Source organism: Tiliqua scincoides, chromosome 10, assembly GCF_035046505.1.
Source record: "Tiliqua scincoides isolate rTilSci1 chromosome 10, rTilSci1.hap2, whole genome shotgun sequence".
In the NCBI taxonomy this organism is placed as follows: domain Eukaryota; kingdom Metazoa; phylum Chordata; class Lepidosauria; order Squamata; family Scincidae; genus Tiliqua; species Tiliqua scincoides.
This window is the reverse complement of record NC_089830.1, coordinates 2,197,725-2,214,360: the sequence shown is the minus strand read 5'-3', so window position 1 is coordinate 2,214,360 and position 16,636 is coordinate 2,197,725. Positions and strand designations below refer to the sequence as shown.

The 16,636-nt window shown below is 47.5% G+C and overlaps 1 protein-coding gene and 1 pseudogene across 1 annotated transcript in view; one reads left to right on the top strand and one right to left on the bottom strand.

Moving 5' to 3' along the window:
* CSMD2 (CUB and Sushi multiple domains 2) overlaps positions 1-16,636 on the top strand; it is a 594,109-nt gene that overhangs the window by 387,763 nt on the left and 189,710 nt on the right. Inside the window, exon 13 of the mRNA XM_066638160.1 lies at positions 799-981. Coding sequence (XP_066494257.1) covers positions 799-981 — 183 coding nt within the window. The remainder of the gene's footprint in view (positions 1-798; positions 982-16,636) is intronic.
* On the bottom strand, positions 8,488-8,604 carry LOC136661811 (5S ribosomal RNA; annotated as a pseudogene).

Below are 16,636 nucleotides of genomic sequence, written 5' to 3'. Positions count from 1 at the left end.
CAACCTGGGCAGCAAGAATGGGATGAGTTCTGAAATCGATTCAAATGTATTTTCTTAGCGATTGACTAGTAAAATGATCACTTAGCATTTGCAACAGCCCTGGACCCCTAAAAAAATTAAAATATCAAGGGTATGTATGGGGGATCCCCCCCTGTACACAGCACCATAAAACCATACTAGCTGGGGGGGCAGGCAGTTGGTTTGCAAGACTGGTAGTATCTCTGACATTTTTAGTAGCAGTATTTTGGAGCAGATTTCAGCTGTTGCCATTCCAAAACCCTGGTGTCTGGAAAGCTACTTTTCAAACCACTAGTAGCCAACCCGGAGTGCCAGAGATATTCTAGGCAACCACTCTCCCCCCCCCACTTTCTCTGCTACTCCAATCGTCTCTTCTCTCCCCCACCCCCACTCCAGGGAGCAGGAGGAAGAAAAGCAGTGATGGGGGGCATTTTTCATGGGTGTCCAGGTATTTTTTTGAGTCAGCCGTACAGGTGGGGAAAGGGTAACAGATTCTGGGAGTCATTTACCAATTCTCCTTTTCTATTATTCTGTTCTATTATTCTTTTAGTCTTCTGGAGGGCATTATTTGAACAGCAAAAGCTAACCAGGCTGCCATTGTTTATTAAAGCCCTCACCACCACCACCACCACAAGCTGGAGAACATTTTTTTAAAACTCTGCCAGAGTAAAATCATAAGATTAGTTATTTCTGTGATACCGTGTTATTCAAGCTGTGCACAGATCCACTTCTGTCTCTCCTGCTTCTGTTCTTGCCTCTTTCTTTTCTTGTTTCTTGCAGAAATCGACCAGGGCAGTTGTGGAGACCCGGGAGTCCCAGCCTACGGCAAGCGAGCAGGGTCGACGTTCCGCCACGGAGACTCGCTGACCTTTGAGTGCCAGCCTGCGTTTGAGCTGAAAGGACAGAAAACAATCACTTGTCAAAAGAGTAGCCAGTGGTCCTCTCAGAAACCAATCTGTGTTTGTAAGTCACGGAGAAGGGGCTGCCTGGAGCCATTTGCAAGAGCTAGCAAAGAGAAGCTGCCCAGGCTGGGCATTTAAGCATTGATTATTATGTGGGATGTTGGGGAACTAAGTGCTGAACGTATCACAGCTCCTTGAAAGCAGTTTTAAAAGGGATGGATGACTGAACCATAGATAGCACATCCAGCAGGCTGGAAGGCTAAAAACTGGGACCCAGTTCATACTCTCTGGGCATCCCGTATGATTATCTGTGCAGAGCTGGCCTTAGGAGCTCCACGGCCCAATCAAAAACATATTTGTGGACCCCCCCCACCACTGCAGGCCTCCTTACTCACCAAGATGAGTGGCATTGGCGAGGAATCTGACAGCAGCATCACCGCCATCTCCTTCTGGGGGGATTGGCCAATTTCAAGTCAATCAGGCCCAAGGGTAGGCAGGAAGGAGGGCTGTCCAGCTACAATGCTCCACTTGCTGTGCTCTCCTCGCGATGCCTTGGCATGGAAGATTCCATGCCGGAGCGTCGGCTACAGAGCGAGTTATCGGCTGCGGGCATGTCACTCACCGCCCCAGTGTGGGGCCTCTCCAGGTGCAGGGCCCAGTTTGACCAAATTAGGGCACAATCCTAACCAGGTCTGCTCAGAAGCAAGTCCTATTTTGTTCAATGGGTCTTACTTTCAGGAAAGTGTGGTTAGGATTGCAGCCTTAGTCAAATTGCCCTAAGGTCAGCCTTATCTCTGTTGTAGCAGACACCATTGGCAGGCTTGTAACCACATTGGGGGGGGTCACATTTGGGCACTGATTGTCGATCCTCCCCAAGGTGGGCTATGCACACACAGCCAGACCACTGCGGGGCTGGGGAAGAGGTGCTCAGGCAAAACACTGCAAAACTAAGACCTCGCAGTTACATTCTTCTATCCTTGGCTTATTTCTGTTTATAATGTCTTCCTTAGCAGCTAATTATCCCTGCTCTGCCCCATCTCCACTGCAGAAGCAATTAGCCACTAGAGAGAGAGAGAGAGAGAGAGAGAGAGAGAGAGAGAGAGAGAGAGAGAGAGAGGCTTGAATGAGCAACAGACAGAGTGAGAAAAGCACCAATGGCTCCAGCCCTAAGATTCCCCTCCAGCCTTCTCTACCTTCCCCTGGGGGAAGTGTCAGAATTCTCAGCCTCAGAGCCTGAGTTATGCGTAATTAGCTTTAACTGAGTAGCCAGGTGCTTAGATTTCTTCTTCTTCTTGCTTTGTTTGAAAAGCGAATGTGTAATATTTGGACCTAAGGTTGAGTTCTCATTGAAAACGGAACCCCATCATCTCCTTTGGATCAAAGAGTGCGTCCCTTATGACATGTAGGGTGCAGTCCTTGCCAACTTTCTGGCCCTGACCTTACCGCAGTGCCCCTGGCACACAGAGGCTGAATCCTGCCTCCGTGGCGGCTTGCGTGGCAAACCTTGAGTCGGACCAAGTGGGCCGACGCAAGACTCTGGGGTAGGTGGGGAAGAGGTGGGAGGGAGACATTCTTGGGTGGTGGGTGGCCACTGGGGTGGGCGGATGGGGAGAGGGAGGCGGGGTTGAGACCCAGCAGTTATGCTGGATCTCAACCCCTGTTCCCGGGTTGCTTGGAGTGGCTTCAAGCCACTCCACTCTCCTCAGACTTGCGCCACCTCCCGAGGTGGCGCAAGTCTGAGGAGACCCATAGGGGTCAGGGTGCCTTACTCAGAGGTAAGGGGAAAAGTTTCCCCTTGCCTCCGGCTGAGCTGCCTTGGGCCCCTATCCTGCGCTGGATACAGCACAAGCCTCTTGGCTTGTCTGTTCTAAGGCAGGGTAGGGTTGCACCCTTAGTTGCAATGTGACACTGCAACACATGCACTCTCACCGCTCTGCCCAGTTTAATGTTTTGTACAATTGAATATAAGCCAGTTGATCATTGTGAGTCTCAATCATGTGAACACCGCCCCCCCCCCCCGATAATGTAGAGATGCAGCTCCATGATTCCTTAATTATAACCCATGCTTGCTTCAGCACTGGAACAGCTCAGAGGACCTTCAGCTTCCAAGACAATCCTGTTCCAGTGTTTCTTTAGACAACTACTTAGAATTTCTCAATGACTGGAGTTCCCCAGAAGCTTGTCAGAAGTTCCTCCACTGGCAGACCAAAAGATGAGTTATGGTGAACAAATGTCCCTGAAAGCTCACGAGAGCCACCACCCCTGATCCCATCATTGATCCCACCACCCCATTGCAATGATGTTGCTGGTGTCTCTAGCATTTTTTTTTTTTTTTGTAAGATCTGAGCCTTCGGAGACAGGGAGCCATTGATTTATTGATTTAGCTCGATTTGTGAACTACTTTTTGTTGAAAAGGAGTATACAATTATATAATTATTATCAATAATAATATGTGACAGACAGACCAGGTGGCCCTCCACCATCCAAGCATTTGACATCTTCAGACTGCAAGCATCCTGCTGCCTTCGGCTAGCCCGATCCTATGCAGCCCAATCCTATGCCTATCTACTCAGAAGAAGTCCCATTGATTTCAATGGGGCTTACTCCCAGGAAAGTGTGCATAGGATTGCAGCCCAGGTTACCCTGTTTTCCTGGCTTTTATTGGGCTTAAAATTCAGCCCCCAGAATGGATGGAGTTGTCAGTGACTTGGAGGTAGAGAAACTCAGTTCGCCTGGACTTCCAACCTAGATTTTCATACCGTGAGACGCGGTGGTGTATCAGAGCATGGAGTGGCAACGTTTCACTCTGGGGATTGTTTGGGCTTGTTTTTGCCTTGTCACAGAGACTGCCAATGGATTGTGGCTGTCCTCAGCCAAAGTGTTTGGAACAGTGGTCTTCGACCTCTTTCATGCCATGACCCAAATTAATGAATGAATGAATGAAGTGTGAGACTGGGGACACACTGCTGAACCTGCAATCCTACTGGGATCCAGTCTGCCCACTTCCTGTTCCAGTTTCCTCCTATTTCTTGTGTCTTCACAACAACCCTGTGAGGTAGCAACCTGAGCAGGACTGACCTTAGGAGCTGTGAGACGAGACAGCAAGAAGAGGCTATGCAGGATTATATAAATAACTCAGTTTTGCAAAGGCAGCAGTACCATGATTGGATTGGATCCAAGCCCCCTCTTGTGCAGGCTTTGAAAGGGTGCTGTAACCCCCCCCCCAAATTAGGCTTCTTGGGGTCATGACCCACAGCTTGAAGAACATGCTATAGAAGATTACATAGTCATCCCTGTATCCAAGGGGGATATGTTTCTGCTACTACCATGGATAGCAGTAGACCCTATTCTTACTGTTGCCTTACAGACCCTATGCTCTGTGCAAGTACTTTAAACTGCTTCCCCTTCCCGCCTGCTTATTTGGCTTGGAGAAAAAGGGGTTTGGAGGGCTGCAAGTGGGCAAGCAAAGCAAAAACAGATGAGATGTGCCACGATGCAGGGAATTTGTGAAGCATGGGTACCTGGAACCACAGAAACCAATTCTGTGGATGCGGAGGGGGGATGACCTTACATGATCGTGGGGAAGAGGTGACCAGGAGAGGCTTACCAGGGGGAAAGCTGAGAATCAGTGCTAAAGGCCTTTTCATGTGATGCATCCCTCATTCCTTTCTTAGTGGCATGGAGCTCTCAGTTGACATGCATATTGGAAAGTAGGAAGGTGGTTGGGAGGGTGTTGTTGTCCCCCATCTCCAATTGCAACAAACGTTTCTCAGACGGTTTGCGCAACTCGGTGAGTGGAATCTTGAGCTCCGCTTAACGGCCTGTCGCCCAGGGGCACATGGTTGACAGTCAGCCGTGCGATAGACTGCGACTCTCATACATTTTAAGAGCACTTGTAGCTATCGTGCAACAGCCATGGCTATATGAGGTGGACACAGTTGTATGACAGTTTTCACCGTGATGCTAAGAGTTCCTGTGTTTTTTACGTCATTTTTTGTTCTTTTTTTGTGTGTTGCGTGTCTAGTTAATACAGCATCGGATGTTGGAAGCTGGTCACCAACTGAAATATGGCTCTTATATTTGATTGATCTAGCAAAAGATGTATATTTTTGTGTTCCACAACTAGATGCGTGTCGCCTGATATTGCTCTTTACCATAAATTTTGCTTAACATTCTGGCTTCCTCATGAGATGTGAATCTTTGGGTTTAGCTAGCTAGCCATTGTGAGAGGCACAGTGGTACCATAAAGTACAAGAGACTGTCATTGTGTTACACACACACACACAGTGTACAGTAGAATCACATAATGTGATGACATCCGGATGTGCATTGTGTTAACACAAGATATTACAAGAAACTTGAGAGAAGGAGAGACAGATCAGCAGGAGCCCTGTGGCTCTTGTAACGTCATGTCAAGCATTCTGTGACACATGGAAATGTGTTGCAATTTAGGGCAAAAATAACAAGGTGGGTTAATGGGGCATCATACAGATGAATGTTCTTATGATGTTGGCCTTTTAGGTACTTGTATATTCTGTTTGATTGTCCTTCCACATCAGCCACGGGCCATAAGAGAAGTGCAAAATGCAGTGCATGAAATAACATAAACCATCTGATTAAAATATAATTTCAGTGGGCAAGGGTTAGTCAGATTTTTCATCTTCCAGTGACTACTGGGGCATGCTGTGATCACTTGAAAAATCTGGACCTCCTTCCTTGCCAATGGCCAGAAATTGGGGAGGGAGGGCTAACAGAGTTGAGAGGAGAGGACCGTGCATCCCTACTTTTCTTGTCTCAGTGACTGTGGCAACGTTCCGAAGGTCACCGTTAAATACATTTATGCGCCTTTTTTTATGAATGAAAGAATACCTGTTGGCAACCTTCAGTCTCGAAAGACTCTGGTATCGCGCTCTGAAAGGTGGTTCTGGAACAGCGTCTAGTGTGGCTAAAAAGGCCAATTCGGGAGTGACAATCCTTTCCACACTGGGAGCAAGTGCAGTCTGTCCCTGGTCTGTCTCCCTGGCTATGGGCCTTCCTTCTTTGCCTCTTAGCCTCAGACTGTTGGCCAAGTGTCTCTTCAAACTGGGAGAGGCCATGCTGCACAGCCTGCCTCCAAGCGGGCCGCTCAGAGGCCAGGGTTTCCCACTTGTTGAGGTCCATTCCTAAGGCCTTCAGATCCCTCTTGCAGATGTCCTTGTATCGCAGCTGTGGTCTACCTGTAGGGCGCTTTCCTTGCACGAGTTCTCCATAGAGGAGATCCTTTGGGATCCGGCCATCATCCATTCTCACGACATGACCGAGCCAACGCAGGCGTCTCTGTTTCAGCAGTGCATACATGCTAGGGATTCCAGCTCGTTCCAGGACTGTGTTGTTTGGAACTTTGTCCTGCCAGGTGATGCCGAGAATGCGTCGGAAGCAGCGCATGTGGAAAGCGTTTAGTTCTTCTTTCAGTTCAGTTCATTCTTTCAGAATGAAAGAATAAGGAAATTCATTTTGTGGGTTACTTGCGAACAATGTGGAGGTGGGGGGTAAGACATTCTTCGCCCATTCCTCTCCTGCCTGGTTCCTTGTTCCTTCCCCCTGTGTCTAATCCAAGGAGCATGAAGAAGGAGGGTGTCAGTTGGCACCCACTGAGTAAGGGCAGTTGGCCTCTTGTGCACTGCTTCACGTGCTGATAGATGCTGGACCCAGATGTGACTTGATATCCCTGCAGTGTCCCAGATACACCAGGAAGCCACTTTCATGTGGCATTGCAAGGGATCCTAGACACACGTCTTGACTCTCACGCTGCTTCAGGGAAATGCCTTGAGGCTCCTACTTCTATCTTGGAGAACTGGATTCTTGGGGGAAATAGTGTTTCACTGGTATCTTTTGGAATAACGAAGGATTCTGGTCTATATCTACCATAGCCCTTCTATAACATCCATCCTTTCTGTTTGTCATTTCATCTGGTTACCTGGTCCATGATCACACCCATGGGTGAGACCTACTTTGATGGAGAGTGGAGGACATTTGCAAGCATTCAGATATTGTGTGGAATTGATGGTTTCCATTGTCTTGCCCCCTGGGGAGGAACAGGTTTGGGAGGGGAGAGGGAGGTAGAAAGGAGCAAAGATAGGGGTATGCTGACATAGCACCTTTTGCGGCTGGTGGTGGCTGCATTCTTTATGGCGCTTCCTCCCCAGTGAGGCTCACACCCTGCATTTTGTAAGTGAGCCCAAGCTATTTTTGTTCCACAAGGCTTTTGGGGGTAGTGCCGTTTAAATGCTTTTAATGTGCTTATTCGCCATCTGCCGTATTTGAATTGTGGTTTAGCTTTCTTGATTCACGGATGTTGTGCTTGAGTTTAATTGCACTGTTCGTGTTGTTTGCAAGGCACTAGGAGGACCAGTTAAAAATTTCATGCATAAATATAGGAATACACATGGGGGTGGGGGCATTTGGCCAGAGTGTGGGATAAATGTCACCTAGAAATAAAGGATGTTCTCCCTGTTGTGAAGATGAAACTGTCAGCCTCAAATGTCAGCAGAAATATAATTTGATGCAGAACTGTCATTCTGTTACTTTGTGGGTATGGAAAAATCATTCACATGTGGCTTCCCTAGACCCGCCGTTTATTGCACAGAATGTGTGTGTCGTATGTATAGACCAGAATTGTGACAGAGTGTGTCATGTTGCTTTGGGGACAATGGTTTTGCACTGAACTTTTCATTTGGGAATCCAGTGGATCACTGTGTGTGTGTGATTTAAGGGTATCTTCTGGTTTATTTAATTATCCAGGAAACCATCATCCAGCTATTTCCCATCTCATGCTACTATCTCACATAAGGTTCTGAAATATTTCCACATACTGGTGGACTTTCAGTGAGACTGTATTTTAGTGCTAAGCAGAGATCGCTTTCTGGTTCCTGTTCCTGGGATGGCAATGGGAGAGACCCGAGGGGTTCCAAAAGTCATAGCTCCCTACCCCCTCTCGGGTCATCAAAATGCCCCACCAGGCAGCGTCTGCTCATCTTCAAGTTCATATCTTCAGCCCAACGGATGAGGAGCAAGTTCCAGTATTTCTAGATATTTTGACATCATATTTTCTTGAGCAGCCAGTCCCTTAAGGCAGCAATACACAAATGTACCTCCATTGTGATCGGTGGCATAGATAAGGCATTTGGCACCTGGGACACAAAAATAAAATAAATAAATCTGGCACTCGGGGCACAAAAATTTTTAACGCATCCCATACCCCCATAACACCTCCCCCCATATATTTTAACATCCTCCCATCTGCAGTATAGCAATTCATTAGGTGCCTTGAGGGTAGGTCTTAGAAGCCTCTGAAAGGCACCTGCCTCTAAGACACCCCAAAAGGTGTAGTACCTGGGGTAATGTACCCCTCTGGACCCTCCCAGTTATGCGATTGACCACTGACTTTGGTTGGAGCGTAGAGTCAACTCTGTTCTCTGTGTTCCAGTTCTGCATTCCCGCCATTCTGCATGGCTTATTTAGCATGAGAGCAGCCTTAAAGGCACTTTTGAGTGGTTGGCAACCTTCAGTCTCGAAAGACTATGGTATAAGCCTACAGCACCCAGTATTCCCAGGCGGTCTCCCATCCAAGTACTAACCAGGCCTGACCCTGCTTAGCTTCCAAGATCAGATGAGCTTGGGTATGTGCAGGGTAACAGTTGCTGTCACACTTTTGACACTTTTGAGTGTCACATGTGAAAAGGACCTTCACCGTCACTTCCATCCGTTGCAACAGGCCATAAAAGTTTCCCCCCCTTCTGAAGTTCCTACTAATCCTCTTCCCAGGCCCTCCTGTGCACTTCAATGGGCTCGTCCTCGTGTGTCAATTTTGCAACCCTTAGCAGTAATTACCCTTTCTTGTTAATCCCACATTACCTGATTATACCTGCTGAATGATTCCTGCTCGCCGTCATAAACAGGCCGCTTCCTGAGCGGAGAGCCTTTTGCACTCACTGCCCCATGTATGCATTCCAGATTATAAAATATGGAATCCCACTGTGATCAATGGTTCTCTTCTCGCAGTCTTTCCAGATCAACAGTATAATTTCCTGTTAGCGCTGAGGAGTTTTACATTTAGCTCAAAATTAACCTGTCAATTGGTCATTATGTTATTTTTTTTTTCCTTTCCGTCTCTTGCCTCTCCCTTCCTGCAGTGTGCAAAGTCAAGTGAAGCCTCCGGACATTGCTTTGGAGAAAAGAGGACTTATGGGAGGGAAAGCATTTTTTGGTTGGTTCTGGTAAAGGGGCTGGCGTGCATTTCAGCAAAGGCAGGAAGAAAAATTAAATTGCAAAAGACTGTTGAGTTATGCTGTGTAGATGTGTGCTGGGCCTTGCTTCCCACCTTGTCTTATGTAATTCTTTGCTTCTGCAAGTCCTGTAGTCAGGGAATGGGCTAAAGGTCGGAACCAAGAGTCACATATCAAGAGCCAGGACTCAGAAGCCAGAAGTTAGGCACAGTGGATGCTACTGATTTTGCCCAGGCAACATTTCTGCAAACCTGGAAGCAGCCCTACATTCTGATGTAGGGGAGAGCTGATGGCCAGTTTAAGGCTGCATACCTGAGAGTAAGCCTCATTGATTATAATGAGACTTACTTCTGAGTAGAGATGCAAAGGACTGGACTCTTAAGTGAGTGGAGTCACTTTAGAGCAGGGGTGCCCAAACCCTGGCCCGGGGGCCACTTGCGGCCCTCGAGGCCTCTCAATGTGGCCCTCAGGGAGCCCCCAGTCTCCAATGAGTCTCTGGCCCTCTGGAGATTTGTTGGAGCCCACTCTGGCCCGATACAACTACTCTCAGAATGAGGGTGACTGTTTGACCTCTCGTGTGAGCTGTGGGATGAGGGCTCCCTCCACTGCTTGCTGTTTCACATCTGTGATGCAGTAGCAGCAGCAAAGGAAAGGCCAGCCTTGCTTTGTGCAAGGCCTTTTATAGGCCTTGAGCTATTGCAAGAACTTCATTCATTCATATAAGTTCATCTTTAATATATTCATTTATGTAAACTTATGTAAATTTATTCAAATTTTAAATGTAAATTAATTCCCCCCCGGCCCCCAACACAGTGTCAGAGAGACGATGTGGCCCTCCTGCCAAAAACTTTGGACACCCCTACTTTAGAGTATAGGAACACCTGGTCTCCCAGAAAGCACGCCCAGAGCTGTAGCTTCAGTGGCTCACCCACAGAACAGGAGTGCGCTGATCCATAACTTTATTCTGGCACCAGCAACTCCTGACTGGTGGTCCCCTCCCAAGGTATGCAGCCACACACTTCACAGCCACAGAGCTTGGAGCTGGGCTGCCCAGAAGTTTGGTGATGAGTGTGATGTCATCACTGAATGTCCAGAGACACTGCCGCACAGCCACGGAAAGCTGCCGCGCAATGGCAGGGATTCTCACAAGGAATGCTGCTCCTAATTCCAGTCCTCTCCCCCCCCCTTTTACGAGGTAGGGGATGCATTTTTCCAAAGCTAACATTCACAAGCCAGCTGGCTGCCTGGAATACGCATCCACCACAGCAAATACCAAAATACCACTATGTGAGAGTGTTTGAGATTCACACATGCTGTGGTGGACAGTGTTTTTAAATGGGGAGGTGTGGACCTTGCTGTGTGGGCTTTTCCCTACTGCTGGGCCAGCTTCCGTTCTCTCTTCTCAAGGAACATCTCTGCAAGTTGGCAACCTTCAGTCTCGAAAGACTCTGGTATCGCGCTCTGAATGGTGGTTCTGGAGCAGTGTCTAGTGTGGCTCAAAAGGCCAATTTGGGAGTGACAATCCCTTCCGCACTGGGAGCAAGTGTAGTGTGTCCCTGGTCTGTCTCCCTGGCTATGGGCCTTCCTTCTTTGCCTCTTAGCCTCAGACTGTTGGCCAAGTGTCTCTTCAAACTGGGAAAGGCCATGCTGCACAGCCTGCCTCCAAGCGGACCGCTCAGAGGCCAGGGTTTCCCACTTGTTGAGGTCCACTCCTAAGGCCTTCAGATCCCTCTTGCAGATGTCCTTGTATTGCAGCTGTGGTCTACCTGTAGGGCGCTTTCCTTGCACCAGTTCTCCATAGAGGAGATCCTTTGGGATCCGGCCATCATCCATTCTCATGACATGACCAAGCCAACGCAGGCGTCTCTGTTATCTTGGAAGCTAAGCAGGGTCAGGCCTGGTTAGTACTTGGATGGGAGAGCGCCTGGGAATACTGGGTGCTGTAGGCTTGTACCATAGTCTTTCGAGACTGAAGGTTGCCAACCAGGAACTCCTCATGCACTTTTTTTTCAAGAGATCTGCCAATGCCTCCTTTTCAGACTTTTCCTTAAGTAGTCAGGATATCTTGGGCAGTGGGATAGCTAGCAGGGCGCAGGGGCTGTCCCGGTTGACACCCGGGGGGGGGGGGTTGATGCCACTAGTAGCCAAAATTGTGGAAACCTTGGTATTTATAAATAATGTTTATTTATAAAATTAAATATTTATATTTAATATTATTTTATTTATGTATTTTATTTATTTTGTTTATATATTTGTATATATATTATTTTATTTATATATTTTTATTTATAAAATTTTATATTGTAAATAAATATTTATACACACACATACTTTTTAGAACTGAGACCCACTTTTTAAAATGACACTCGATTGGAATCTACCTAGCTTTAGAAAACTAAACAATAACAACAAAGTTTCCTAGTGTGCCTAGTACACGTTCAAAATGTTCAATAAAAATGAGAACTCGGAATGTTCAATAAAATGTTCAATAAAAATGAGAACTTGGAATGAGACTTGGAATAAATACATAGAACATCACTTTCCACCTTTCAAATCATGAAGTGTGCAATATACATTTTGAACATTTTAAACGTGTACTAGGTACACTAGGAAATTTTGTTGTTGTTGTCTAATTTTCTAAAGGTAGGTGGGTCCCAACAGAGTGTCATTTTAAAAAGTGGGTCCCAGTGCTAAAATATTTGGGAACCACTTCAGTGGTTGGCAACCTTCAGTCTCGAAAGACTATGGTATAAGCCTACAGCACCAGGTATTCCCATGCGGTCTCCCACCTAAGTACTAACCAGGCCTGACCCTGCTTAGCTTCCGAGATCATGGGGTAAGCCTACAGCACCCGGTATTCCCAGGGGGTCTCCCATCCAAGTACTAACCAGGCCTGACCCTGCTTAGCTTCCAAGATCAGTCAAGATCAGGCATCTGCAGGGTAACCACTTCAATAAAGTCTTAGTATGAGTTAGCTCTCATTTCCATGTATCAGAGGTAATACTAGAACCCCTGTTCAACTGTGTGAGTACCATCAAGTTGGCTGCTGTGTTTTTCTTTTAGGGGGGAGGGTAAGTGATTTGTTGGGTGACTTGCACTGCTCTATAAATAAATAAATAAATAAATAAATGGGGGTGATGCCATGAGTTTCTTCACTGGGTGATAGCAACCCTAGTTCTGCCACTGGTGGGAAGCACGGGTGTTGCTGGTCACTGGCTTAGATGACTTTTAAAGTGGACCCTAGAATCTGGTGAGATAGTGGGATCATGGAGAGGGGGCATATTGGGTGGTGGAGGAAAGCTTCTTATGTTTGAAGGTGGGAGTTGAGTAGGGGGCAGTGGGTAGATTACTATTGGGGGTTATTAGGTGAATTGTGGATTCTGGTGGGACGGGGGACTGGGAATAGGAGGAGGGGGTTAGAATAACTTTGTGAATGTCCAACTATGCAAAGCTTATAATCATCACAGAAAAAAAACTGTTTTCATGGGTTTTGCTTGTATGCAGAGTCTTTTAGGTCACACAGAGTTCCTGCAGCTTGTTAGAAAAACTCTTCTGTTTGAGTGATTTGTGAGTTAATGTGGGGGGGGCAGTTTGGGTGCTGTTGGTCACTGGCTAAGACAACTTTAAAAAGTGGATTCTAAACATACATGGGGGACTATAGTCTATCAGTGCTTATCATGATGGCTGCATTGAACCTCCAGATGCAGGGGCAGTATATCACTGAGCGCTACGTGGAGGGGAGCAACAGCAGGGGAGGGCACTGACTTTCATCCCCTGCTTGTGGGGCAATGTTCACTGTGTTTATTTTCTGTGTAAAATAAACTGTGTAATTATGATTATTCATGTCATGTCATGACTAATAATTTTGTTGTTTATGGTGGGGGGGTTATAAAAAATGTGTATCTGTACCCAATATCAGCTTTCTAACTGGTGTGAAAGTATCCTATTTAATTGCAACCCATTTTTGAAATGGGATACCAAAGTGACTTGACAAAACCTAAAGCACATACCATAAAAATCTTGACTCCCATTCCTAATCATGTTGAAACCCTTGTGAGTGAGTTAGTCCCAACATAAGAGAGACTATTCTATCATTTTCCTTTATTCCATTAAGCAGAATGGCCTATTAAGACTGTTCTATCCTTTCCCTTTAGAGAATTATAATCAGCCCTCCTTATCCGTAGGGAAGGCATTTGAGAATTTGACTCACCGCGGGTGCTGATCCACAGCTGGAGGACCTCAAGATACTTGCTAGACACAACCAGAAGTGTATTTTGGTTGTGTCCAGGTGGTGTTCTGAGAAACAGGGAGAATGTGCATGACCTCCCCACACCTCCAAAGGCCTCTAAAGGAGGCTTCTGAGAGGCAATTTTGCATCTGGGAGGCCTTCTGAGCCACAAGGAGGTCTTCTGGAGATTTCTGAGGGCGCAATCTTACCCTGCGCTGGAACAGGCAAGCCAAGAGGCTTGCACTGTATCCAGCACAGGATAGGGACCAGAATCGGCTCAGCCAGAGGCAAGGCGAAACTTCTCCCCTTATCCCTGGGTAAGGCGCCCTGGCCCCTATGGGTCTCCTCGGACCTGCGCCACCACTGGAGGTGGCGCAAGTCCGAGGAAGCGGAGCGGCTTCAAGAGCTCCCTGAGAACGGGGGTTGGGATCCGGCATAACTCCTGGATCCCAGCCCCACCTCCTGCTCCCCACCTGTCTCCGGGGCCACCCACCGCCCGCCCAGGAACACCTCCCTCCTGCCTCCTCCCCGCCCAGCCCAGAGCCTTGCATCGGCCCAGCTGGGCCAACACAAGGTTCACCACAGAGGCTGGATTCAACCTCCGTGTGCTGGCACAACTCTGTACACCAGCGCAACTTGCTTGTGAGGAGGCACAAACGTGCTTTACGGCACGTTTGGGACCCTCCTGGGCCGGTGCAAGTGCAGTTTAGGATTATACTGGAAGAGGCCATTCCAGATTTTTCAGCTAATGTCTCGAGACTCCCTTCCATGAATTTGAATGTCCATGAATTTTGGTATCTGCAGAGGGTCCTGGAATGAATCCCCTGCAGATAACAAGAACCAACTTTATTCACCTCTACCTCTTGGATAGTTTAGTATTTTCCAACCTCACCAAAGCCAGAGGCTTACCTTACCTGACACAGGGCACAAGCCTAACCAGGTCTGCTCAGAAGTAAGTCCTATTTTGTTCAATGGGGTTTAGTCTCAGGAAAGTGGGGTTAGGATTGCAGCCACAGTGTAATTTCTTGCCTCTTTGTGATAGAATTCCTCATATACTATGTCAGGTCCAATCCTATCTAACTTTGCAACACTAATGCAGCTGTGGCACTGCATCCTGCAGTGAAGGGGCAGTCACAGAGGCCTTCTCAAAGTAAGTTTGTTCCCCAGCTGCATTGGTGCTGGCAAGTTGGATAGGATTGGGCCCTCAGCATCAGCAAATGTCTTACAAAAGTGTTTAACTATACCCCGCATCTTTGATCCAAGGTTGTCAGGGTTAGGAAATAAAAGGAGGTGTTGTAACTACCCTTAGTTGGACAAGGGGGGGAAGAGATGGGGGAAAAAATGTTTTAAGTAGTAGTAGTAGTAGTAATAATTACTTCCATTTGTGTGCAAAGGTTAAGAAAGCACAACCAAAATTCCTTCTGGCTGGCAATTAGTATGAAAAGAGTTTGCATAAGAGGGCTGTGCGTAGAAGAGGTAAGAATGGGAGAGAGGAGGTGGAGTGTGGAAGGCAAATAGGGTTGAGGAGGGGTTGGGGGGAGGGAAAAGATCTCCAGCGCATTGAGCAAACAGAAAATGGAGCCAATTAAATGCCCTCTCTGCTGTCAGAAGCAAATGAACCCTGTCGGCTGAAATGTGGCATAACTCCCTCTGGACAGCTAAGGGAGTCTCTGCGTCTGCTGTTGTGCTTTAAACGTTTGCTTAATTGCTTTTGCTTTTCCGCGTTGAGCTTCACACCTTGTTAGCGCAACTCGTTGGCCTGCTCCTAATGGAGATGGTAGGGGCAGAGTGGGGAGCGATTGCTTATGGGGCACACGTGAATTGGGGCCAGGCCGTTCATTGCCTCTGTTAGAAGTGGCCACTTGCTTAATAGCTGCTCTCTGCTTTGTTGTGATGCCTGGTGTGGGTCTCTTTTCACAGACCCCTGCGCGCCATTGGCAGGGCTGTGTGGTGTTAATGTGGGTATCCTTTGTGGGATGTGCCGTGTTACGGCGAATGCCCAGAATGTGGCAAATGTTGACATGCGCATTTGAATGTTCACAGTCCCAAGTAGGCCTGTGAAGAACTTAAAATAGATACAGTATTTTTCCCACTTTTTGGACGCACTTCAAAGCATGCACTCAATGGCATTAGTGGTATTCTTCATTCATCATTGCACCACATGTGTTTTCAGAAATTCATTAAGGCTGCAATCCTGAGGTGCCCTTGGACCAGTGCAAGTCCCTTGCAGCAGCCCAGGAGGGTCGCAAACGTGCCATAAAGCACATTTGCCCCTCTTCGTGAGTTGACTGGGCCGACGCAAGGACGCACATTGGCCTGTGGAGCCTGAATCCAGCCTCCGTGCAGACTCATGGGTGGAGCCTTGTGTCAGCCAAGCTCAACCAACGCAAGGTTCTAGGGTGGGTGGGGAGGAGTCAGGCGGAAGGCATTCCAGGGTGGGGGGAGGGCAGGTGGAGGGTGATGCCCAGGGGGGCAGGCGAGCAGCGGGAAGCGGCTGGGACCCGGCTCTTATCCCGGATCCCAACCCCCATTCCCAAGCACTCAGGAGGTAGCGCAAGTCTGAGGACACCCATTGGGGCTGCAGTGGCTTACCCGGGAGTAAGTGGAAGAGGCACTCCTTATCTCTGGCTGTGCTACTTCAGGGCTGTATCTTGCACTGGATACAGCACAGGCCTCCTGGCACTATAAGTTGTCTTGGGATTGTTAACATTCACATCCAAATGTCATCATTCTACACATTTCTGTAGTATCCATGAACTCCCTTTGAAGTGAGGGCCTGATGGGATAAAATATTGTGTGATGTCTGTTTCAGGCATTGATGATGTTAGGGATCTGTTTACACTGGCCCCTTTTATCATATGCAGCATAAGTATATTCAAAGGGTAATCATTTCACCCCATAGGACAGCTTTTTTCAACCAGTGCACCATGAAAGGTTTGCAGGTACGCCATGGGACTTTGGAGCACCGGTTGAAAATCGGTGAAAAACTCTCCTGGGTTCTGTGACTCTGTTTTAAGGGCAACTGACTGTAGTAACGAATTGTCTGTCCCTCCTTCTCTGCCAGTCGATTCTCTGCCAGCCATTCATTACTATAGACCAGGGATTAGCAATCTTAAACACTCATAGAGCCATTTGGACCCGTTTTCCGGAGGAAAAAAAAAACCTCAGGAGCCACAAAACCCTTTTGACATCTAAAATGAAGATAACACTGCATATATAGTTTT